The following is a 25,067-nucleotide window of genomic DNA, read 5'->3' on the forward strand; positions in this document are numbered from 1 at the left end:
GCTAGCAAGTTTCCTCCTGATTCCAGTTTTTATTTACGCTAAACTAAGCCAGTCATCACCAGCATAGCCGACTGTAGATAATGCAAAGAAAAGGTCATATCAGTCTTTTCATCAATTTCTCAACAACAAAAACCAACGAATTGCCTATATATTTCAAATTATTCCTTTAAATGCACTAAAGAGCACAGTGTGTGTGTCTACTGACACAGGGACAGTGTGGTCCGACCACTGTGGTATCACAATGTAAGGGGGAAGTGATTTAATCTGGAGCGTTTCCTGTGGGACCTGAGCAGCACAGTGACTGTTTGAAAGGGAGGCCCACTTTTTTTTTTACTCTGGAAAACACAACCAAACTTGCCAGCTGTCCTTTTTTCTATCTTTTTCTATCTATCTAAATGTAGCAACACTTCCATGTTGTTTTTAAGTCGACAAAGAATTTTTAATTCCTGTGTTGTTCACTTCATTTTACGTCAAGCAAAGCTTTTGTACAGTGCCTACTTTACCTCACCCAAGAATGACTGTATTATATGTGCATTCCTCTTTGTCTTATTATAGTGCATACAGGATGTTCTGGATCAAACTCACCTGAAGCTGCACAACTAGAAGTATAGGGTAGGTGCTTAACAATGACTAATACCATCACAATGTCCACAGTTAACCGAATGTGAAACGTGGAATGTAAAGCTTTGGTGAGAAGTCTAAATTTATATAAGTCATTGTTAAGTAAGGCTGAAAGCACAGCTGCTCCGCGTCACAAACTTAAATGTGCACGTTGGTTGGAAAATATTGCATCTAAATGCTGGTGTAAGATAAAAATCTCTGTAGTGCCGGTTCAGTAAACTGAGATCCAGAGCGTTTCTGTGCAGCGCGCAGCTTCAACCTAATGACACTGGAGAGGAAACCTACACAAAAGAGGAAAGAAAAGAACGTCGAGGTCATTGTGGAGGAGCAGGACGCAGACAGTCGATCGTTATCTAACATGTGGAAAACAGACAGGCGTCTCACTCTCACACTTGTTGGCTTTGAATGCTAATTGGTTTGTGTTCAGTGAGACAGGGAGAGAGAGCGAGGGTGCAGCGGCGAAGGGTGTGGAGCTTCCTGGAATTTAAAAAAGATGAGGTGTATGTTCCACACGGGTTTTCACATATTTTCCATCAGAGCTTTATTTATCAACATTATTATATAAGATGTGCTGAACTTCCAAAAACCAAACGCCTTCAGGTCAAAAGACAAAACGTATAAATGAGTGAATGTTGCATTTTGTTATTTTTAGTACAATTGTGTGTTTAGCTTTAGACACTGAGGTCACAGCCTCACATTTTGCTCTTTTTTTTCTACATATTTTTGGGAGGAAATGTGGGACTTTTGCAAACCTGCAGGGAATTTACAATATCCAGTTGGCTGTTCAGTAAACCCTGCGATGTCCTGTCAAACTTTGGATTTCTCCACATGCTGTGAGATATTTGATGTTTAAAAAAACAAAGGACAAAGCTGATAGCCTTCAGCTTAAGTATCATATTTGCAGCGTGCAAACCAGTAAACACGGAAACACTTATTTTAATTAGCTTGTCAGATGTGATCAAATCTAAAAATGTTAGTTTGTGAAATCTTCCAAAGTTTGTCTCCCTCTGTCTGACATCAAGGACTCGGTGTGTCTGCTGCTGTTGTGTAAACTGCGTCATGGGCCATGTGAAAACACAGAGGTTGACAAGCACAGCAGCAGGGGGGCGGGGCTTAATGAGCTGTCAATTAAAACATTAAACATACTTAGTGGAAGGAATTTGAGTGACTTTTATTTTTACTTAGTTTATTTCAGTTTGACTACTTCAAGGTCAGCAGGATAATAAGTGAAGAACAACATTTAACAACATCATTTTTAATCCCAGATATGATGTTAATGGCACTATGAAGAGGAATAAAACAACACTTTTCGAGAAATACAATTTCGAACTAGATAAATGAAATTATAAAACTGCATAATATACTTTGAATATTTTCTGAGAGTGGTGAGGGAGAATCCATGACCTCTGTATTTCTGAAATCTTCTCTCCGGTCCTAATTTTGAAAGTGAAACTGTAGGAATAATGTTAAAATGATACTATGTAATAACATGGATGGATCATTCTTCATTGGATGAAAAGCACTGATCTTTAAGTTTTCACTGGCAGATGATGCACTATCTTGATCTTGTTTTGTTTTTTGTATGCAGCACTTTTGAATATTGTTGAAAGACAAATAATAAAAAAAAGCTTTTTTCAAGGTCTCTGCTTCAGGAATGTTTTTGATAACGATTATTACTAACACAACAGACATGCTGAGAGGAAGCACAAACCCAAAACTGTGTCATTGGCTCTCTGCGGCCCCTCAGCTCTCTCTGCCCCGACAATGACCCAGGAGGTCGGCCCCCGTGCAGCAGCTACCTGAAATCCTACTTTTCATTTGAGCTCTAATTTCACTCACCGTGGGAAGCTGTAATTACTGCATTAGGTTACTCAAACGGAGCTGCTCTCCCTGGCCCGTTCTCAGAGGTCTCAGCCCCCCGACCAGTATATCCAGTGGTTGTTGGGAGGATCCATGAATGTTAATCTGGGGGTGAATTTCATCTAGATCAAGATCACAGACCAACCATTGTCCATTCATCGGATATAGACAGGGACGAGACATCAACATGAAAGTGGAAAATATTTGATTTGGTGACATAGTTTTGCTGATTTAAGAGCAATAAGAAACACTAATTAGCATATTTACATGATGGAAAACAGCTGTAGGCTCCAAGACAACATAATTAAATGATGGCTCTCTGAAAAACAAGTTAAAAACCCAGTTGATCTGTATTTACACAGGTAGAAAGTATCATGAATAAACTTCTTACACAGCATCTAACATGTTAAACTTTCTTTTTATTGTTTTCTGTCAACAACACAGCCTTTGGGTGTCTTTGTTTATGTGATAAATACAGACAGTGACTCTTCTGCAGGGAGCCAGGCTGCACATCACAGGAGCGCCATCTAGTGACTGATATTTATATTGTGAAGATAACTGAACGTAGGGAAATACTCCATCACCACTGTGACAAATGCATAAATCTGTTGTTAATGAGTGTAATAAAAGATACAGATACAAACAGGGAGGCTCATCCGTCCACAGCAGCTGAATGAGTGACACAGAGTCAGGCACAGAGAACAGGGAAGTCGTCTGATGGAGGATGGGTGGCCTCGTAAATATCCAGTCAGGGGTGATGAGCAAACAGAGCCAGAAGATAAAAACCCAGCTAGAATAAAAAAAGACTCTGATTTACAGTGGACTGCTGTAACGATGTGAAAAACAAACAAGCGAGTGGAGCAGAACAGCCAATGACAAAAGGCTGAGGGACGGGAGGGGGTGGATCCATCTGACCGTCTACCTGCATCACCCTGCAGAAAGATGTTTGACACGGCTGTTATCAGAGCCACTGACGACCAGAACAGTAAATAACAGTGAGAAGCAGCTGCTGTGTAATCAATCTGTGTGCACAATGTTTGATTTTCTGTGGAAGGGCCTTATTGTCACTTATATAACAGGTCCAAAGTACTTTAGAAACAAATTAATATCATCATTCACCTCCTGAATATTAACATGACTTTAAAGGTCCTAAAATAAAAGTGTTTTTTACAGATGTTGGTTGGTTTCAAATATTATAGCACATAGGTTTGTATAGATTTACAATGAAGTATGTAGTTTTCAAATGTATTTATTTTAATTGTCCTCCTTATTTAAAAGAACTTATGATTCCATACAACTCGCCATACCCACTTACTAACTTCCCTCATTTCTTTGTTCCTAGATTCTCTAAAGAGGTTGGTAAAAGGTCATTCCAATATAAAGCCCCATTTGATTGGAATAATCTCCCTCCTTCTTTGCGTTCTATTACCTCTTTTCATTGTTTCAGGAGGTCACTATATTTATATCTTAAAACAAATTGCTCATGTTTTTAGTTAATTACTTAATTGATTCATTCATTCATTGTTATTCTTTCTTTTCTCCATTTTGTAATTAATAATAATTTTCGTTATTCCTACTATGTTATTTAATATTTCTATTCTGTTAAATTTATGGGGGTAGGGGTGGTATGTGGGAGTGTGTGAGCAAGATGTCTGTATTTGTTGTATTGTCATGTTATGTATGTCTACAATGTAATGTAGTGTTTTGTTGATGTTGTGTGTTCTATATGTTTGTTCAGGGACCCCCTTGAAAATGAGATGCTACATCTCAAGGGGCTATCCTTTAATAAATTCAAGTATAAGACTTGTAGAGAGTTACCAAGATTCACAAAGATCAAAGATAAAGATGAAATAACAGCAATAGATGAGCCCTATAGCAGGACAGGGACAGAAGAGCAGCAACCCTAAAACTCCTGACGCTGCTCACCTCTTATCTATAAATCCTTCATTTCATTTCAGTCGGTCGTCTAAAGTGAGTTCAGCCGCCTCTGGTCCAAACTGAAACCATTTAAAACTCTAAAGAGGAAACATTTCCTTCTAATTCCAATTTCACAGCTGAGAGCTTGATAAAAACAAATCAAATGTTGGTCTTGGACGTGAGGTCGTGTTTGTAAAAACCAGCTGTAATTGGTTTATTATGGTCTGTAATGACACCAGAGTCACACAGTCTGGTTTTATACCCACGTGCATTCCTGCCTGAACAAACAGCACAAACTGAACACGGCTGATGGGGAAGTGAATATGAGTCTAGAGACACTTTTTTATCTTTACAAGTGCGTTTTTACACAAATGTACATGGATATGTATATTTTCTGTAGTCTCTTATATAATCACTGCAAAAAATTCCCTATATTTTCTGCATTTGCTGCTTTTCTTTGTCTTATGTGATTTTTCTGTTGGGGTTTGAAAAGACAAAAGCTACAAAGTTTGAGGATTTTTGTGGGAATTTTGATATGAGAGTGATTGATAATGTGATTTTTGTTTGGTCTTGAACCAAACAAACACATCATTTGGATACTGCACTTGGCCATATTGTGATATTGATTACATTTCTCACAATTTGACTGATTAACAAGAGGCAGAATCTACAAGAAAGTAATCTGTAGATAAATTCATAATGAAATCAGGGTGAGCCCACACCCAGCAGGGTTCACTGGACACTTTTGGACACCACTGAACAATAATCGATACCAATAAACTCTGTTGATTTTGTCTGGAGTATAGTAGCTATGTCAGATTATAGAAAAGCGAGCTGGTAACACTTTACAGACAACTGGTCAGTGACAGTGTAGTTTATGTAGAGGTTGTTTCCGTGCACGCAGTCACTGTACTGCAGGTGTGTGTCTCTTTAGGCATCAAGTTCCCAGGTAATAAATCTAAAATGTTAATTTATGGCTTCACAGCAGAGAAGTTTAAATTGAAACTCAGGGGAAGAACTTTTCTTCTGAGGGCAGCTCAGGACCAGGTGATACACCGGCCTTCACAGGTACGACGGGCTCTATTGTGCTTTATACACATACATCATGCCTAATGTATGATACATTTCAAATATTTGTTTGTTGGTTTTTTCATTTTGCAGGAGTCCTCTGCCGTTCCAACAGTAAACATGACGGTGTCTTACACACTCGAGGTGGCTGACGTCCGGTTCGGCGGCTTCTCCAAGCTGCTGTTCAGGTGGAAGGGGAGCATCTACAGGCTGCTCTACAAGGACCTGCTGGTGTTTTGTTTGGTTTATCTGTTCTTCAGTGTGTTTTACAGGTAAATGAACTGATTTCTTCTTTTAATTCTGCTGCAGCGTGATTCAGTTTTATCTTTATTGCTTTAGTGCGTCCCAGTGAAAACATTTTATCTGCTTTCACAGGTTCCTCCTGTCACCATCACAGCAGGATCTGTTTGAGCGTATCGCCCTTTACTGTGACCAGTTCACCAACACCAACTTCATCCCAGTTTCATTTGTGCTGGGTGAGTTAGACTATAATATACTGTCTCAAGATCAGTATCCAGGGGTGACTGCATTATCCCCATGCGACACTCCTCCTTTGCACAATCTGTGATTTCATGGACAGTCATCAAAGAATGGAACAAGCTGCCTGAAACCCTGAAAAGCAGATCAAACTATTTACATTTCTCTCATCATTTAAAACAATGGCTACTGGAGAACCAAAGTTGCCAGCATGTTTAAAAGCAGGGCACTTGTTACTCAGTTAGTCTTTTTAAAAAAAAAATGTATCTTAGTATTTCTCAATGCACCCAATCCATGAAATTATCTTAAACCTTATGGAATATGAACTATGGGATTCTAAAATGTTTTATATTTTATATTCTGTATCTTGTAAGACTTAGCTTTTCTCTCCATTGATCATATAGGATAGGGTACACCTCTCTCAGGTGTGTTGCATTTGATCTGGTCTTTTTAGATGTGGAAACTGTTTTTTTTTGTATTGTCTATGTGCTGTCTACTGTCTATTTGTGTATCACTCTTGTATAGTAGTTTGTGGTCTGCGTTTTCTTGTCTGTTTGTTATATGTTACATGTCGGGACTAGATGGAAATTTGCTATAAACTAAATCTGGTGCAACCATCTTCTCATTTTCTGTAAATGATTAATGTCATTGCACAATGTCCCCTAAATAAACTAATAATAAGACACTGCATGTGATGTGACTCAGTGATGATGTTGTCTATATCCCAGGTTTCTATGTGTCTCTGGCCTTCAACCGTTGGTGGGGTCAGTACACCAGCTTCCCGTTGCCTGACAACCTGATGATGGTGGTGTCTGGAAACGTCCACGGCGCGGACGAGAGGGGTCGTCTGCTGCGACGGACACTCATGAGATACGCCAACTTATCCTCGGTTCTCATTCTCCGCTCCATAAGCACAAGAGTTCTCAAGCGTTTCCCCACTTTGGAGCACGTGGTGGAGGCTGGTGAGTCCAAACTAACTAACTATTCACAGCTGTTAGAAATATGCTGCTTTAAGACTTTTAAGTATTGTGCACTGCACTTCTCTGAGTTTAGGCTTATATTAGTTATTAGTTCATAAAATATGAGACATGAGTGAAAATAAAAGCTATTAAAACTATTCCAATAGGAAGGACCCCTGAATAATGTCAATTTTAGATTAATATTTCAGCTGGACATCTATATTTTTTTTCTTGATTGCTTCTCTCTGCTTTGTAAGTTGCAGATTGTGTGCATCATGCAGTTCTAAAAATCTTAAAGGGTTGAAACTAACAATTTTAATAATTAATCAATATGCTGATTATTTTCTTGATTTATTATTTGTCCATATGAAAATGTAAAAAAAAAGTAAAAAGAAAAATTTTAAAAATGACTCTCAAGCCCAGTTTTATGTTGCCAATGACTTAGTTTTGTCCCAAACCTTGTAATAATGAAAATAAATCTTACTTATTAGAATATCTAGTTATCAAATTGGATCACTGAATGACCACTGAAAAATTAATTATTTAATATACACTTAATCAAAATAGCTATTTGATCTCCTGATCAATTACCTCCAGGAATCATTGCAGCTCTATACACACTATACGTTGATATTTTTGATAATTATGAACTTTTTCATTTGCTGTCTGAATGATACCTGAGTGATATCAGTGTGTAACGTGCGTTGCAGGATTCATGACCACACAGGAGCTGAAAAACTTTGAGTCGTTGCACTCTGAGTTCAACAAGTACTGGATGCCTCTGACGTGGTTCTCAAACCTGGCGGCCCGAGCCAGAGAGGAGGGTCGAGTCAGGGACGACATCGCTCTGAGGCTTCTGATGGATGTGAGTGGTTTAACATTTTCATTGTCTTACACATTTCAAATGGGAAACAGACAAATCTTGTAACATCATACATACACAACCAATGCATCGACTGCAACTTGTGTTTGCAGGAGCTCAACAACTACAGAGCCAAGTGCAGCCTCCTGTTTCACTACGACTGGATCAGCATCCCTCTGGTCTACACTCAGGTACGATGAGTCAGTGGTGAAGTGTTTGAGCGATTTCAGTACTTTCAGAGATTTCATGTGGTAAATATGGCCCCAGTTCTGAAATGAGAGGATGTGCTGTCTTTTCTTTATCAGTATCTCTCTGTGAGGTTCATCATTCTGGACCCTATAGGTCATTTTGATGGGTACAAGTCTTACAAACTGAGCAATCAATCAATTTATGCGGACAATACTTTTAATTATATTTGAATAAAATTATTTTTTCCTTCTTTTTATGATTCAAATAAGCTCCATCACCCAACTGCAATAGTAAAATGCTGCTCACATGTTAGTGTATGATTTATAAATATCATCTAATGATAGTACAACACTTCCCCGGCCCATTTCACTTTTAATACTACAATATATTAATGCAGGACTATTTAGTTTTATTTTGAAATGTACGTAGTTATATAATTAAATCACTTTTATACAAACTGAATCCAAAATGCATTAGAAAACTGATTGTTTGGCTTGATTGTTGCTCTCTGCAGGTAGTTACTATTGCAGTTTACTCGTTTTTTGCCTTCTGTATCATCGGCCGTCAATTCCTGAACCCAGAGAAGGGATACAAGAATCACACACTGGACATGTACGTCCCCGTTTTCACGCTGCTGCAGTTCTTCTTCTACACCGGCTGGCTCAAGGTAACACAGCAGCCAGGGCCGTTGTATAGGGGAGAAAGGTGATGATAATTCTAGGGGCCCAGCGCCCAGTGGGGCCCATAAAAAACCCCAGTAGTCTAATCTTTGTATGACTGATTTATTCTGCGTAAGACCCTGACTAATACTCATAGTACACTGTAAAAACTCAACATCTTTCCAAGAATATTTGTCTTATTTCTTGTCCAAATGTCTCATTTCTAGCCAAAGCTAATCTCTTTCCACTTAAAATAAGACTCATTACCTAAAAATGTACTTGTTTTTAGATAATTTTCACTTAAATTCACAATAAATAGAAAAATCTGCCAGTGAAAGTAAGTTTTGTGTACTTGTAATAAGGAAGAAAAACTTGCTCCACTATCAGATTTTTTCTACTTATTCCAAGTGAAAATATGCTTGAAAGGAGTAAAAAGTGTCTAAAAACAAGCTACTTTTAATATGATGTGTCTTATTTTAAGTATAATGAGATTTGTTTTGACTAGAAATTACATTTTGACTAGAAATAAGACAAATAAGGCTAAATAAAAAACGATAATACATACGTAGTCTAAGAAAAAAAAAGGAAAAGTTAGGGGGAGGGGCCCACTTTAGTATTCTTTAAGGGGGCCCAGAATTCCTAGCAACGGCCCTGACTGCAGCACATCCATCCGCTCATATAACGACAGATTTAGACCTGATTCTGTGATTCCTGTGATCTGACGCTGTCTTCTCTGCAGGTGGGCGAGTTGATCATCAATCCGTTTGGTGAGGACGACGATGACTTTGAAACAAACCAGCTGATCGACCGAAACATTGAGGTTTTACACTCAAGATTTCCCTCCAATAATAAAAAACCACTGTAAACATCTTGAATGAGTCCTCACCATCCTTACTTTAATTTTCTTCCTCTCTCACACTCTCTCTTTTGTAGGTGTCGATGCTGGCTGTGGACGACATGTACCAGAACCTGGCTCCGATTGTGAAGGACAAGCACTGGGCACAGAGACATTTCTCCATCCCTTACACTCTGTCAACAGCAGCAGATCATCTCAAACCAGCGTTCAAAGGCTCTACCTTTGACATGAGGTTAACTATTACTTTACCTTTCATGTTTCATTGCCTTTTGCTTGTTGCAGCTGCACAGTCCAGACTCCAGATAGACAGGGCCGTTGCTAGGAATTCTGGGCCCCCTGAAAGAACACTAAAGTGGGCCCCCTACCCCCCTGACTTTTCCACTTTTTTTTTCTTAGGCTACGTATGTATTATCATTTTTTATTTAGCCTATACTTTGTCTATGGATATTCTCATTCATCCAGGTCATCGTTCTTTTCTGGGCGAATTGAATCGTAGGCAAGACGTCTGGGAAGACGTTTCGCCTCTTATCCAGTGGGCTTCATCAGTTCATACGCAACACACACACAAAAAAATTAGCCTACTTTGTTTTGATGCTAATGCAGCATTTCTATATAATCAGGGTCTTATGCAGAACTAGAGAATGCATTTCCTGAAGGAAATACGGGTGAATGCTGAAAGCCGCTGAATGCTGAAAACAGAATAATTCAGTCATACAAAGATTAGACTACTGGGTTTTTGGGGGCCCTACTGGGCGCTGGGCCCCTATCCCCTATACAACGTCCCTGCAGATAGATAAGTCCACTGCAACATTTAGTCTTAAAACTGTCTCCCATGTTTGCAGGATGAGTGCAGAGGATCTTGAGATTCACCAGCCTGCAGACGCTCCTGTGAAGAAACGGTATTTACATCTGAACGGCTCTCTGGGTGAAGGTCTCAACGGTCTTCTACAGAACGGTAAAGGTATCCTGCGTGGCGGCAGGAGTCTCCCCTCTCTGCTGGACCCCTCATCACATCCATATGAGGAAGAAGATGATGAAATAAATGAGGAAGACGATGTTGATGTTTCCCCTGAGGATGACACCAATCTCCCAGAACAAGAAAAGACGCTTATTAAAATTTCAGTGGAACAGCACTAGAGTGAATGATTTTCAGCTCCATGTTGCATCCTGGTCCTAGCCCTGCAGCAAACATTGTGTTTTTTAAACCAAAAATGAAAATCATCACTGTACAAAATATTTCTTGATTTAACACAAGTGAATTAATTTGTGAAATAAAATAAACTATTATGTAAGTATGGAAATGCATACAAGCAATCCTGTTTTTGTGTGTGTTTTTTAAATCTCAGTCCTATTGTTATTGTCTGATCCCATGCATCCAGTCAGTGCCCCTGACCAAAGGCACTGGCTCATAATCTGGAGTTGGTCCCCGGGCGCTGCACCGTGGCTGCCCACTGCTCCTCAGGGATGGGTTAAATGCAGAGAAAGAATTTCACTGTACTAGCTGTATATGTGACAAATAAAGTACCTTTAACAGCAGCTCTGTAACTTGGCATCTGTCTCATTTTTCATATTAATCCTAAACAAACATAGTTTTGAAGTCTAATGGCAGACTGATGCAAAAAGGCCAGTAAGACACCTCAATATAAAGATAAAAGACATACATTTATATATATACTGTATAAGCTCAGACACAGGTCCATATCACAGTAAATATATTACAAAAAGAAAAAGAAAGTACAAAAATACATTTCATAAAATATACAGACTATTGCACCAATGCCACCTTAGCCTAGAAGTGAATCGGTAGCAGCTTTTCAATGGGCTTACTAGAGCCTCAATTATGTGATTCTCTGATTTGTTATAATTTTACTGAGCAAAGGAGACCATAGAAAGCATGATAGCATCACAGTATGGACTATGACGGATAGATGGACCATATTTTGACTGGTTAGTAGCCGACTTCAGCTGCCAAATTCTACTACAGATTTTACGTCCACATTATATGTTGTCATAATATGTACAAATACTGTATGATTAAAATTGTACCTAAGTACGCTGCGGTAAGCCACTATACGAAATACTACTCCTATGTATGTGACCCTGGAGCACGAGAAGCCTGCTTTCAGCCTACTTGAACCCACGTGCTCTGCCTGTATCTTCAAAAGCATAAAGTTTTAGCTTCTCAGAGTCAGCCATCAAATTAAAACGGCCTAAAATCCAGTCACAGAGATGTGTGAACTAAACTATGGGATGATATTTTTTAAACAGTAGTTTGCAAAAAAAGAAAAAGAAAGTAAACTGCATGCGTAAAAAAAAAACCAAACACACATTTATAAAACTGGAGACCTTTATTTTGAAATGACAGAAAACGACGGAAGTTCGAGAGGGTCAAAAGTCTTCTTCTTCCGCGTTGTCAAATATCCGCAACACAGAAATCTTCCACACCGTTTCACGTATTAAACTCTTTCCAGCGACAAAGGTATGTTAACAGGTCTTATGTCTACACACCACTCTGCACTTCAGTTCACAGAGCACGTTCGTCGTCTTCACTTCTGACTTTATTGAACGAGTCTTTCCGTTTTGTTGTCAGCGTCGCTAACCGTCACTCACCACAACACCTAGTTAGCCGGCGTGCTAACGTCAGCTAGCTCACTCTTTAACTGCTAAAATGAACTAAATGTTTTCTCACAGTTTCTAGAAACTTTGGTAGCTGATAGGTCGGCTCTTGACCTCTTGTTGTGATTATTATTATGATCATTATTATTACGTTGTAAAGCTAAAATGTGATTTACAGTGTGGGGTTTGGTTGCTTCATATGGAAACTCCTCCTGATTATTGGAGAATATTCGGTTTTGTTTTGTGTTTTGTTTGACAGGAGCACCGGGGGACAGTGATGTAATGTCAGCTGACGCCCCCCTCCTCCTCCTGATGCTGCTGCTGAGCTGCTGACTGTCACTGACCCTAACCCACCACCACCACCACCACTAAAAGTTACAACTACAACAGCCATCCTCTTCTCCACCAGCACCACCATGTCTGTGGGCAACAACCCTCACCTGCTGCTGGGCAGAATCCGCTTCCTGAACAGGTGCATTGAGTGTTTCAGGAAGGGCGAGCCGGTGCCGGAGTGTCTGTGTTACGTCACCAGAGAGGTGTGCTACAAGATCTGCAAGGATTCATCCTCCACCTCTGGACCATCCGCAGGAGGCTCCACCGCTGGGAAAACCCTGGTGTTCATCTTCGAGAGCCCGCACCAGACGCCCCACACCAAGAGAGCATGCAAGTACAGCGCTGAACCAAAGAAAGGGACCTGCATCCGGACCACAGGGGAAGAGTACTGCAACAGCCAGGGCCTGTGGGTCAAAATGAATAAGGTAAGTTAAAGCAGAAGTAAGCGATATTTTTGTGTTAATATAAGTCTTAAATAATTATATCTTCCGACAGCAATCACTTACATAGAGTGTTTGGTCTGAAACACGGGTCTGTCAGTCACTCTGCTCTGCTCTGAGCCGAGGAGAAAACTTTCCTTGTATCCTACAATTTTTATCCAATGAGGAGAGAGAACGGCATAAAGGGGCAGTCCTCTCTGTGTGTGCAGCCAAGGGATGCGCCTGAATGTGGTGACGAGGACCAATAGATCCATGACGAGGGCGGGGGCTGCTAACTCCGTCGGCTGACAAGACGTTATGGTGCGTTCAAGGCAACCCGTAACTCGTGTTTTTCCGACCTGTGAACTCGTACCAGTTCGATCTGGTACGAGTTCACGGGTCGGAAGTTACGAGTGGCCGTTATAGTGACTTTCACAGGTAAAACAGGTCGGAAAAACACAAGTTGCGGGTTGCCTGGAACGCTACAAAGTCGTAAGTCGTGACTTGAAGCTGTAACTTACGGTTTCAAAAGCCTGCCTGGAACGCAGCATTAGCCAAAACGACCGGATCGCTTACTTCTGCTTTAAACTAATTCGTTATGTGAAAATACTCCATTACAAGTAGAAAATACAGTACTCACACTTTGACTAAAGCCAGGGCTCCAGACTTAAGTGGGACATTTTGCCCGTGCAAGTGAAATTTATCAATCTACTTGCGCATGTGCAACCAGTAAATTTGCTGTTTTTGTTTAAAAACTGGTAAAATGTGGAAGAGGCCAATGTGTGTGAGAATTATGAATGAAAAGCAAATGCAAATAAGGCGATTTAGAGTGCGCGCCTCTAAATTTTCTGTTTGCACTCAAACACTCAAAACCTATGCACACCTACGGAGGAAGACAGTTGTGTAGGAGAGGACCAGAACGACCAACAAACTGCAACACAAGAAACTCCCGCACACTGTCTTAACTTGCATATACTGTAGTATTTAATAAGATGGACAATGAAGTAAATACAGTCCATCACAATAACTGTAGATACAACTCCTAAAAGTTTAAGTTTGGAGCCGCTGTGCTCCTGGTAAAAAAATTTAGGGTAACACTTACACTTTATAATAAGTACAGACTATTAAGCATTAGTTAAACATGAATAAATACTGAATTCTTCATTTATAACATGAATACTCATTATTATGTAGTTAGTTATTATACCCTAACCCTATAAATGATGAATTCAGCATTTAATGCTTAACTAATGCTTAATAGTGTAATACTTATTATAAAGTGTTACCAAAATTTAGTCTGGAGCCCTGAAAGGTTTAATGCAGTTAGTTTAGTAGATTCATGAATGGTGGATAAACACATGTTGACATTATTGTGTGTGTGTGTGTGTGTGTGTGTGATCAGGAGCAGCTGGAGGAGCTCCGTCCAGGTCAGGAGTTGGAGGAAGGCTGGATCCTGGTGTATAAACACACGGAGGGAGGCGACAGGCTGGTGCCGGTGGAGTCGCCGGAGAGCGTGAGCCGGCAGCAGCAGCTTCTCGGCTACGACCACAAAGCCTGCAACAGGTGGGAGCAGGTGGTGGACGTGGAGAACGCGCTCTACATGGGGGCCAAGCCCAAGATCGCTGAACGTGATGACGCCGCCGTCCAAAAGCTGAAGTGAGCCCCGTTTAATAATGTGAAGTCAAAATACAGAATCAAACCTTTTTTTTTTTTTTGTTAGGTTGGTTCTTCTTCCGCGGGAGATTTTCAATTTGAGATTTTATTCCCTCAAACCTTGAAGGTATGTTCCTCCCACCTGGACGTACGAGTGTGACGAGGACCTGGTGCACTACTTCTATGACCACATAGGGAAAGAGGACGAGAACCTGGGGAGTGTGAAGCAGTGTGTGACCAGCATCGATGTTTCTTCATGCTCAGTGAGTCACACACACATGAAGCTGTTTACATTTCCTATCCATTAGATTAAATCAGTGTTAAAGGGATAGTTCAACATTTTGGCAAATTGGCCCATTGCCATAATCCCGATAGTTTTAGGAGTAGGTTTGTTACCTTTTAATTGTCGGTGCAAGCTGTTTTTAGAACGGCGGAGCAGAGCCGTGAGCTGCTCAGAGCTACGCTATACGGAGGCTCATGGGATTTCTTGGTTTCCCTCATCATCAAACTCATCAAATACACAATCCAACAACTCCAAAACGCTCTGGTGGACAAGTTGTGACCTGCACATTCACCACGCTATGAGATAATAACACAACGTTACCAGACAAAGTTTTTTTAGAGGGAAATGCAGAGACTGCTTGATGAAAAACTGTCCCTGACAGGAACGCGCATCAGCGGTTTTGCATGAATTTCCCTCTAAAACAACTCTGTCTGGTAACGTTCTGTCATTATCTCATAGCGTGGTGAATGTGCAGGTCACAACTTGTCCACCAGAGCGTTTTGGAGTTGTTGGATTGTGTATTTGATGAGTTTGATGATGAGGGAAACCAAGAAATCCCATGAGCCTCCGTAGCGTAGCTCTGAGCAGCTCGCGGCTCTGCTCCGCCATTCTAAAAATAGCTTGCACCGACAATTAAAGGTAACAAACCTACTGCTATGACTATAGAGATTATGGCAATGGGCCAATTTGCCAAAATGTTGAACTATCCCTTTAAAGCCAAGCAATTGAAAACTCTCAGCTTTTTGTTGTTGTTATCTTCTGATATAACAGAAATGACATCATTGGCAGTGATGACTCTTAAAGTGAGATTGTTCTTGTGTTAAAAAAAGAAGAAAAAAACGACAAATTAATTGTTTTCCACTTGAACTGGACAGGAGGATCCCAGCGGAGGTGCCAGCTGTCTGACAGACGGTGACACTGAAACGTACTGGGAGAGCGACGGCATGCAGGGACAACACTGGATCCGCCTGCACATGAAGAAAGGCACAGTGGTCAAGTAAGCAAAAAATAAAAAATAAAAAATCTATGCCTGCTTTAAGATGTGCAGTATCTCATGTGAACTTTAATCCAGTCAACAGAAACGTCTTTCTTTATCTTATCTGCTTCTCTTTGCTCCTCAGTAAGCTGATACTGACTGTGGACTCTACAGACGATAACTACATGCCCAAGAGAGTCACAGTGTTTGGGGGAGAGGGAGACAACCTGAAGAAACTGAGCGATGTCACCATTGACGAGTGAGCTTGTGAAAAATTTTATTTAGCATATTTGTGTCCCACACTAAGCTGTTCATTCATCTTCACTTTAAGTGTCCAGTGTTTCAGTCAGTTTGACTTTAGTTGTTTTTGCCTCTAGCAACCTGATTGGAGAAGTGTGTGTGCTGGAGGACATGACATCCCACCTGCCTGTCATTGAAATCCGTATTGAGGAATGTAGAGGTGAGATTCTTTTTTTTTTAACAGGTGTGAGTGTATTTAAAGGGATAGTTCAACATTTTGGCAAATTGGCTCATTGCCATAATCCCTATAGTCATAGCAGTAGGTTTGTTACCTTTAATTGTCGGTGCAAGCTATTTTTAGAACGGCGGAGCAGAGTCGCGAGCTGCTCAGAGCTACGCTACGGAGGCTAATGGGATTTCTTGGTTTCCCTCATCAAACTCATCAAATACACAATCCAACAACTCCAAAACGCTCTGGTGGACAAGTTGTGAGCTGCACATTCACCACGCTATGAGATAATAACACAACGTTACCAGACAGAGTTGTTTTAGAGGGAAATTCATACAAAACAGTTGATGCGCGTTACCGTCTGGGGCAGTTTTTCAGCAAGCAGCAGTCTCTGCATTTGCCTCGAAAACAACTCCGTCACCGTTATCATCTCATAGTGTGGTGAATGTGCAGGTCACAACTTGTCCACCAGAGCGTTGTGGAGTTGTTGGATTGTGTGTTTGATGAGTTTGATGAGGGAAACCAAGAAATCCCATGAGCCTCCATAACGTAGCTCTGAGCAGCTCGCGGCTCTGCTCCGCCGTTCTAAAAATAGCTTGCACCGACAATAAAGGTAACGAATCTACTCCTAAAACTATAGGGATTATGGCAATGGGCCAATTTGCCAAAAATGTTGAACTATCCCTTTAATCCCTTGGTTTTTCTGTCCTTCTCCTCAGATGAGGGAATAGACGTCCGGATCCGAGGTTTGAAGATCAAGTCTTCATGTGAAAGGGATCTGGGTCTGAATGCTGATGTTTTCCAGTCGACCAACCTGGTGCGCTACCCCCGTCTGCAGGGCACCGTGCCCGACGCCCTGTACCGCAGAGCGCTGGTCATCCAGAGGTAGGTCGACGTTCATCATGCTGCCACGGCTCCTGAAGTCACTAGAGTTACTGTCACAGATTTAAATGTTTGTCCCAGTTTTTATGAATGGTGCATTCCCTAATTATTTAAAAAAGTATCTGATTAAAATGTATTTTAAAGGGATAGTATCATTTTTTTAAAGTGGGGTTGTATGATCTACAAATAGCCCCTAAGTACTTTAATTGCAGTAGAAGACTCTCTGCACTCCTCCCGTTAGCAACGCCAGCCCATAGCCCTGCCCAGAGATTTACAACATACAAACGGCCTATTTTCACGGCCTAAAAGAGGTTTTACCTGAAAAAAAAATACACAGTTCCATTGTTCGCTATAATATAATTTTCTCCAGCCCCTCAAAGTGCAGGAAAAACACTAACCAAGCTAACCAACTGCTGATCAGCGGGCGCTAACCCTGGGCGGAGGGATACGTGAGTTGGTTAGGTCCAAATAAAAACTGTGTTTTTCCTGCACTTTGAAGGGCTGGAAAAAATTATATTATAGCGAACAATGGAACTGTGTATTTTTTTTCCAGGTAAAACCTCTTTTAGGCCGTGAAAATAGGCCGTTTCTTTGGGTCTGTTCACAACAATGTATGTTGTAAATCTCTGGGCAGGGCTATTATGGGCTGGCGTTGCTAACGGGAGGAGTGCAGAGAGTCTTCTACTGCAATTAAAGTACTTAGGGGCTATTTGTAGATCATACAACCCCACTTTAAAAAAATTATACTACCCCTTTAAATCCACCTGTGATACATTTAGAGTGAAATTTCACCTCCATAGATATTAAAATACAAGTCAGACACCATTCCCCAACTATAAATAGACAATGAGCAGTAATCATGATGAATTTCTCCAGGTTTATGATGGTTATTTTGCTCTTTCTCGCTCTCGGCAGGTTCATCTGCCTCCTGGACAGTGTGCTCCCACACTTGGTGCCGGCCTGGGACTACAGCCTGGGAACCTTCAATCAAATCAAAGTGAGTCATCTTAAAATGTTTTGAATGTACAGAGCTGAATAAAAATCTCAGGCAATTAGTCCCAAACTGACAGCGCTGCCAAACCCTTAATAGATTACACTATTATTTAAACTGCCTAAGTGATTTATTCACTCATAAATATAAGGGAGTCATATACACTGTGTAAATGGATGCATCTTTAAACTTGTGCCAGCAACCGTTCACTTACAACAGACTTGTCTGTGTGTTGTCTGGCTCCCTCTAGAGCATAAAGCAGTTCCTGCTGCTGTCAAAGCGCCGCTCGGCTCTCATCACCCAGTGCCTGAAGGACTCGGAGACCAGTAAGCCCAACTTCATGCCCCGACTCTACATCAACAGACGTCTGGCCATGGAGCACAAAGACAACCCGTCTCTGGACCCGACCTGCAAGAACGCCGTGTTCAGTCAGGTGATGACTCGACTCTTATCTCTAGACGCTGTGATATAATACCAGCGTTGTTACTGTTGCTTTATTAGTTTGTTCTGTCTCTTTGCAGGTGTATGAAGGTTTGAAGTTTGGTATGAAGTTTGAGAAAACATTGGATTATAGGTGGGCTTTTTTTTTTTTTTTTTTTGCTTCAGTTTTCCATCTCAGTTTCAGATTTTTCTTCCTGTAAAGAGCATTCAACTCTAACATCGTGTTGATTAATCAGGTGGCCTGCTCACTATGACCAGTGGTGGGAGTGCAAGTTCATCGCGGAGGGGATCATCGACCAGGGAGGTGGATTTCGCGACAGCTTGGCCGACATGTCCGAGGAGCTTTGCCCCAGCTCAGCCGAGTGTCCCATGCCTCTGCCGTTCTTCTCCCGCACATCCAACCAGGTACTTACCGTCCACCGCTGCCCCGTACACTGTGAAGATTTACACAGGACGCAGCATCTCCATTAACCTGTCTGTCGCTGCTCTCTCAGGGCGCCCTAGAAGCCAGAGATTACTACGTCCCCAACCCGTCCTGCAAAGACTTCTACAAGTACGAGTGGATCGGGCAGCTCATGGGAGCTGCTCTCCGAGGGAAAGACTTCTTGGTGAGTGATTCTCCCTTCCCACCTACTTTAGAGCAGGGGTTCTCAACTGGTGGGTCGGGACCCAAAAGTGGGTCGCGGACCCGTTCTGAATGGGTCACGGACAGCTGGTCAAAAAAGTAAATAATATTTAATGCACATCTGATGTTGGACATGTCTTTTATTTTGAAAAATAACTTATATTGAAAGGCACACGTGAACACATGCAGTTGTAATGGTCCTCACTTTCTTATTATTTGCTCTGAATGCAAAGATATCAGTTTCTTATTAATGTGGCCTGAATGCAGTGAAAATACCTTGTTTTGTTTTGTGGGTCTTTATTTTGTGCAATTTGATATTTATTCACTTTTGTGAACATGCTCTGAATGCAGAGATGCATTAGAAGTCAAATATATCGTTTTGTTGGTCTTCATTTTGTGCAGTTTGATATTTTTTTATTCACTTCCGTAAATGCAGTTGTCATGGTAACTCCTCAGTTTCATTCATGTGCTCTGAAATGCACTTTGCTCAATAAAGAGCAAAATGAGTTTTTAAAGGCTTTAAAAAAAATTCTAGGTTTGAATTCTTTAAAAGTGGGTCGCGACTTAATGACCATGGGAAAATGTGGAGCCCAGAGTGAGACTAGTTGAGAATCCCTGCTTTAGAGTTTAGACTGTATGTGATTTTATAAATTAAAAATGGATGGGTGTACTGACTTATTACTGCAAAATCACGACAAAGCTCTGTTTACCTTAAGTTTTAATGTAATCTTATCTATTCTTATTTATTTTTTATTTTACTTAACAAAACTACTGCTGTCTCTTCTTTAGAAATATTGTCTTAAATGTGTCTCCTTTTTATTTTGCAAACAACATGACAGGGAGAACGGCGTCTCGCTCCCATGTTAAACAAAGGTTTTTCATGAAAGTGATAATAAATTGAATTGAATTATTGAGTCAACGCTTAGGTGTATTGACCTTCATCAGGACCAGCATTATATATTATCAACAGTATATTCAAGACTACAATAAAAAAAACTTGTGGCAATCTAGAAAAGAGAGAAAAAGATAGACATTATCTCCACCAGCAACTCGTCATAAAAAAAAGGAATATACATGTCATGAATAAAGCCAATACACTTCATTCTTTATAGGAAACACCCATTAAAAGCTTCCATAAAGTTACAATAATATAACAAATGTTTAAGCAACTGTATTGACTTATTTCCCTGACTTCTGCTGGTGTACAGGTCTTGGCTCTGCCCGGGCTGGTGTGGAAGCAGCTGACTGGGGAGGCTATCAGCTGGATTAAAGATTTCCCTGCTGTAGACTCTGTTCTGGTGAGCGTTGGTTTGTTTTTTTGCTATTAAACTTTTTATTTGAAGAAGAAATAGGTTATGTTGCTCTTAATTTTGTATACATGTCACCAAGTCTTATTATCAAAGCAGATGATGAAAGAAAAATAGATAAATAGATTTTTTTTTATCATTACAAAAGCACCAACACTCCTATACAGGTATACATAACTTGTATCTAAACTGGTAGGCAACTTAAGGATCCCAAAAATGAGAAATGATAATGACAGTTTGCTTTATGTTATTTTCATTCCCATGTAGATCACAATCTGCTGCACTGATCCAGTTTTACTGAATCTGATCATACCTACTGCGCGTCACACTTTTCTATGTCTTTTCTGTCTGTCTGATATAACTAATCATTGTCCTAACTCACTCTGTCAGGGTTCCTACAGCTTAAGCCAAGTTTAATTTAAGACTTTTTAAGACGTTTTTAATGCCACTTGAAATGAAATTTAAGACCGACTTCACATTAAACACAAATGGAAAAAAGACAAAAAACAAAAATGTCACCACATACATAGGGTTAGGGACAATTTTACCCACTTTCCTATGTGGACTAAGGTACAGTGACTGCTACATGAAGAATTGGGGGGGTGGGAGGGGGTGTCCTTTCAAAATAAATGCCTAAAAAGTCCGAAAAAAAAACTGACTCGGGAGCTGGTGACGGTGAGAGATTTAGCGGCCACTAACTTCTCGGAATGTTACTAATTATTTTGAGATTTGAGACTAATTATAATCAGAAAATCCCACTTACCAAGTGTTAAAGCAGAAGTAAGCGATGTTTTTGTGTTAATATAAGTCTTAAATAGTTCTATCTTCCGACAGCAATCACTTACATAGAGTGTTTGGACCGAAACACGGGTCTGTCAGTCCCTCTGCTCTGCTCTGAGCCGAGGAGAAAACTTTTCTCGTATCCTACAAGTTTTATCCAATGAGGAGAGAGAACGGCATAAAGGGGCGGTCCTCTCTGTGTGTGCAGCCAAGGGATGCGCCTGAATGTGGTGACGTAGGGACGAGGACTGTTATGGTGCGTTCAAGGCAGCCCGTAACTCGTGTTTTTCCGACCTGTGAAGTCGTACCAGTTCGATCTGGTACGAGTTCACGGGTCAGAAGTTACGAGTGGCCGTTATAGTGACTTTCACAGGTAAAACAGGTCGGAAAAACACGAGTGGGTTGCCTGGAACGCTACAAAGTCGTAAGTCGTGACTTGAAGCTGTAATTTACGGTTTCAAAAGCCTGCCTGGAACGCAGCATCAGCCAAAACGACCGGATCGCTTACTTCTGCTTTAACATTTTTGAGACGTTTGAAAAATTGATTGAAGACATTTTAATGCCAATTAAGGCCTTGTTTTTAGATTAATGAATTCAATGCCTTTTAAGACTTTTTAAGGATCCGTAAGAACCATGCTCTGTGCTCCAAGTCGCTGTCTCAAGGTAAATGTGGATGTGTGTGTGTTCAGGTGAACCTGCTGGAGGCCATAGAGAACCTGGACCAGGAGACGTATGAGTTCCGGTTCGGGGAGGAGCTGGTGTACACCACGCTGCTGAGCGACGGCCAGATGGTGGAGCTCATCCCCGGCGGCAGCAACGTGGCCGTTCGCTACGAGGACCGCAGCGAGTTCGTCCGCCTGGTGCAGAAAGCTCGACTGGAGGAGAGCAAGAAGCAGGTCTGACATCAGAGCCGTTGCACTTGTACAATGCTGCTTTGGATTAGGGCTGCAGTTAACGATCATTTTCATTATTGATTTAATTTGTTAAAGGGACAACGAGGAGTTTTGGAAAAGCGAAGAGTTTTCACACTACATTTATGAGCCTCCGCGCACCGTGAAATTCTTTGACCGGCGCAAGACAGACTCATGTTTTCATTCATCAAGAATTAAAGTCAGAGGTTGGAAGACGATCACATACCGTCGTAGTTCCGACCATAAACGGTGATTCGGCGGCGTTATTCTCATGACTCGCCACGAAACCGAAAGTAAGGAAACGCCACCACTAATAATAACAAAATAACGATAGAGACAGAACAATATATTTATCGAAAATGGGCCCATTAACAAGTGTGGGTAGCGGAGATTCATCCACATTAATGTGAGACTTTTTTATAACCGAATAGAAACTCCTCGTTGTCCCTTTAAATGAGTATTCAATTAGTTGTTTGGTCCATAAAGTGTTAAAAAATATCAATCAGTGTTTCCCAAACCACAAGATGACGTCCTCAAATGTCTTGATTTGTCCACAAACCAAAGAGAGACTCAGTTCATTGTCATAAAGGAACAAAGAAGCCAGAAATATTCACATTTAAGAAGCTGAAATTGAGAATTTTGACTTTTTTTCTTTTAAAAAGCTACTCAAACCAATTATTCGATTATCAAAATAGTTGACAATTAATGTAATTATCGATTATTGTGCGAGTAATCGATTAATTGTTGCAGCTCTACTTTGGATGTGGTCAGACTTCCTCCTATTGTATATGCATGAGCCTGATCATTGTGTGTGTATGTGTGTGTGTGTGTGTGTGTGTGTGTGGTATAGATTGCAGCCATGCAGGCGGGGCTGCTGAAGGTGGTTCCTCAGGCGGTGCTGGACCTGCTCACCTGGCAGGAAGTGGAGAAGAAGGTGTGTGGAGATCCAGAGATCACCGTGGAAGCCCTGAAACGACTCAGTGAGTGTCCAGCTTGGAGTTTCGTCTGAGATCTGATTCTGACTGAGATGATACTGTGTTGTAGAGAGATTTACTGAAGCCAAATGGTGTTCGATGCTTGAATACGGACTCACAGCCTCGTCATTGTCTCTGTCTCTCCACCAGCACGATACGAAGACCTGGAACAAAGTGACGTTAGGGTCCAATACTTGTGGGAAGCACTGACAAACTTTACCAATGGTTAGTTCTCTGTTTATTTGACAACACTTTTAGTCAACGTCTTACAACATTATCAAATTAACCGTGTAGCTTGAAGACTGTCCTGTATTCCAGTGTATATGTTGTAGGGATGTCACGATTATAGATTTTCTTTGTACGATTATTGTCAGAGAAATAATCACGGTATTACGATTATCACGATTATTACGCATTAATTAATTTCACAACATATGAATGTGTAAAATCAAATACAGTCAAAATACAATTACATTACAAATTTTTACACTAAATATTTTAAGTATCTACTATTCATATGTAACCAATTATTAATCCTCCAGGGGAAGTGTTTTAAATATTCAAATCATTAATTGTCATCTATACCAAATGTTTAAATTTATTTTAATTGTTTGTCTTTTATCACAAATGAGACGCTAACATTTAAATTTCTACCATGTTACGTTAGGTAAATTGACCAGTATTTCTTACATTTACCTTAACTTTTGTGCACATCTGCCTCTGTGTTTCCAAAATAATCTTTTTTGGAAAGTGACGGTATTTAAGAGTCTTTACGATTAATTAATTGTGGCGTTTAATAACCGCGATTAATTGTGAAAACAAGTAATTGTGACATCCCTAATATGTTGTGCTGAAAATATGCTGCATTACTGATGAACTGCTGTCGATGACGCGTGAGTGACTGTGGTTTTGAATTTTGTTTTCAGAGGATCGCAGCAGGTTTCTGAGGTTTGTAACTGGTAGAAGTCGTCTTCCTGCACCTATCTACGTCCTTCCTGACAAGCAAGGGTGAGAGACAATTTACTGTTTGATATTCATAAAAAACTAAAAACACAGAGGAGATGCTAAATTGTTGTCTGCTTCCTGATTTAGCTCTGAAACGACAGATGCCCTCCCACAGTCCTCCACATGCTCCAGCACTCTTTATTTACCCAACTATCCAAGGTATGCACGTGTTCTCTGTTTTATGTAGTAAAATATACTACTAGGGTTACAAAGTTCACAAGTTGCTATTATGTTGAAGCCTAAAGTATCCTCCGGTTATTTTCCTGTCCTAAAACGTATATACATATTGAACTGATATCTCATCCTGTCCTTTGTTCTTTTCTGCAGTGCAAAAGTTTGCGAAGAGAAACTACGTTATGCTGCATACAACTGTGTGGCCATTGATACAGACATGAGTCCCTGGGAAGAGTGATCTCTCTGCTGCTTCACTGAATGAATGGAGAAAGCTTGCCAAGTTTATCACCGTATCTACACAACTGCCATTTAATCAAAGCTGTATATAATAAAGAACTATATGAAAACATGGAGATGATGTCGAGCTTTTTTGTTTTTCTTGAATGAAATATTAAATGGATGTGTTCAAATCAGTTTTTTTTAAATATTTATGACAACGGGACATTATGAGAAGACATTTGACTTCCAGGAAAGTTTCTTTATGAGAAATGTTATACAAATAAAACAGGGAGCAGCAACATTTTTAGAAGTTACAGAAAATAAAAATGTATTATTTGTATGAAAGGAAGTGGTGGCTCTCAAGGAGATCTGTTTTTATTGTAACCACTTATTAACATAGCAACGCCAACCAAAAAGTTACAAATTTGCTTACACAAAATACTCAGCTCCACCTTAGATCTTTATGTATATGTCTGTTTGTTGTTACATTTACTCATTTGGCAGGTACTTCTATCCAGATCAACTTTAGATACATGTTAGA

General features: G+C 40.4%; 2 protein-coding genes across 2 annotated transcripts; both read left to right on the forward strand.

Moving 5' to 3' along the window:
* The first annotated feature begins 5,316 nt into the window (after positions 1-5,316).
* On the forward strand, positions 5,317-10,763 carry best4 (bestrophin 4). The gene is made up of 10 exons (XM_085804779.1): positions 5,317-5,466; positions 5,560-5,738; positions 5,842-5,942; positions 6,672-6,905; positions 7,613-7,767; positions 7,878-7,955; positions 8,468-8,620; positions 9,352-9,432; positions 9,546-9,700; positions 10,311-10,763. The coding sequence occupies exons 1-10, from the start codon at positions 5,362-5,364 to the stop codon at positions 10,603-10,605; spliced, it is 1,536 nt and encodes a 511-aa protein (XP_085660905.1). The 5' UTR covers positions 5,317-5,361; the 3' UTR covers positions 10,606-10,763.
* Positions 10,764-11,851: 1,088 nt separating this feature from the next.
* hectd3 (HECT domain containing 3) lies at positions 11,852-24,658 on the forward strand. The gene is made up of 20 exons (XM_085803851.1): positions 11,852-11,947; positions 12,344-12,842; positions 14,239-14,492; positions 14,617-14,752; positions 15,648-15,769; positions 15,894-16,007; positions 16,126-16,208; positions 16,937-17,102; positions 18,015-18,096; positions 18,341-18,523; positions 18,612-18,664; positions 18,768-18,936; positions 19,026-19,139; positions 20,365-20,454; positions 21,933-22,139; positions 23,005-23,134; positions 23,279-23,353; positions 24,055-24,136; positions 24,221-24,292; positions 24,461-24,658. The coding sequence occupies exons 2-20, from the start codon at positions 12,501-12,503 to the stop codon at positions 24,543-24,545; spliced, it is 2,559 nt and encodes an 852-aa protein (XP_085659977.1). The 5' UTR covers positions 11,852-11,947; positions 12,344-12,500; the 3' UTR covers positions 24,546-24,658.
* The last annotated feature ends 409 nt before the right edge of the window (positions 24,659-25,067 follow it).

Source organism: Trachurus japonicus, chromosome 17 (assembly GCF_045865225.1).
Source record: "Trachurus japonicus isolate A0001 chromosome 17, Traja_1.0".
Taxonomy (NCBI): Eukaryota; Metazoa; Chordata; class Actinopteri; order Carangiformes; family Carangidae; genus Trachurus; species Trachurus japonicus.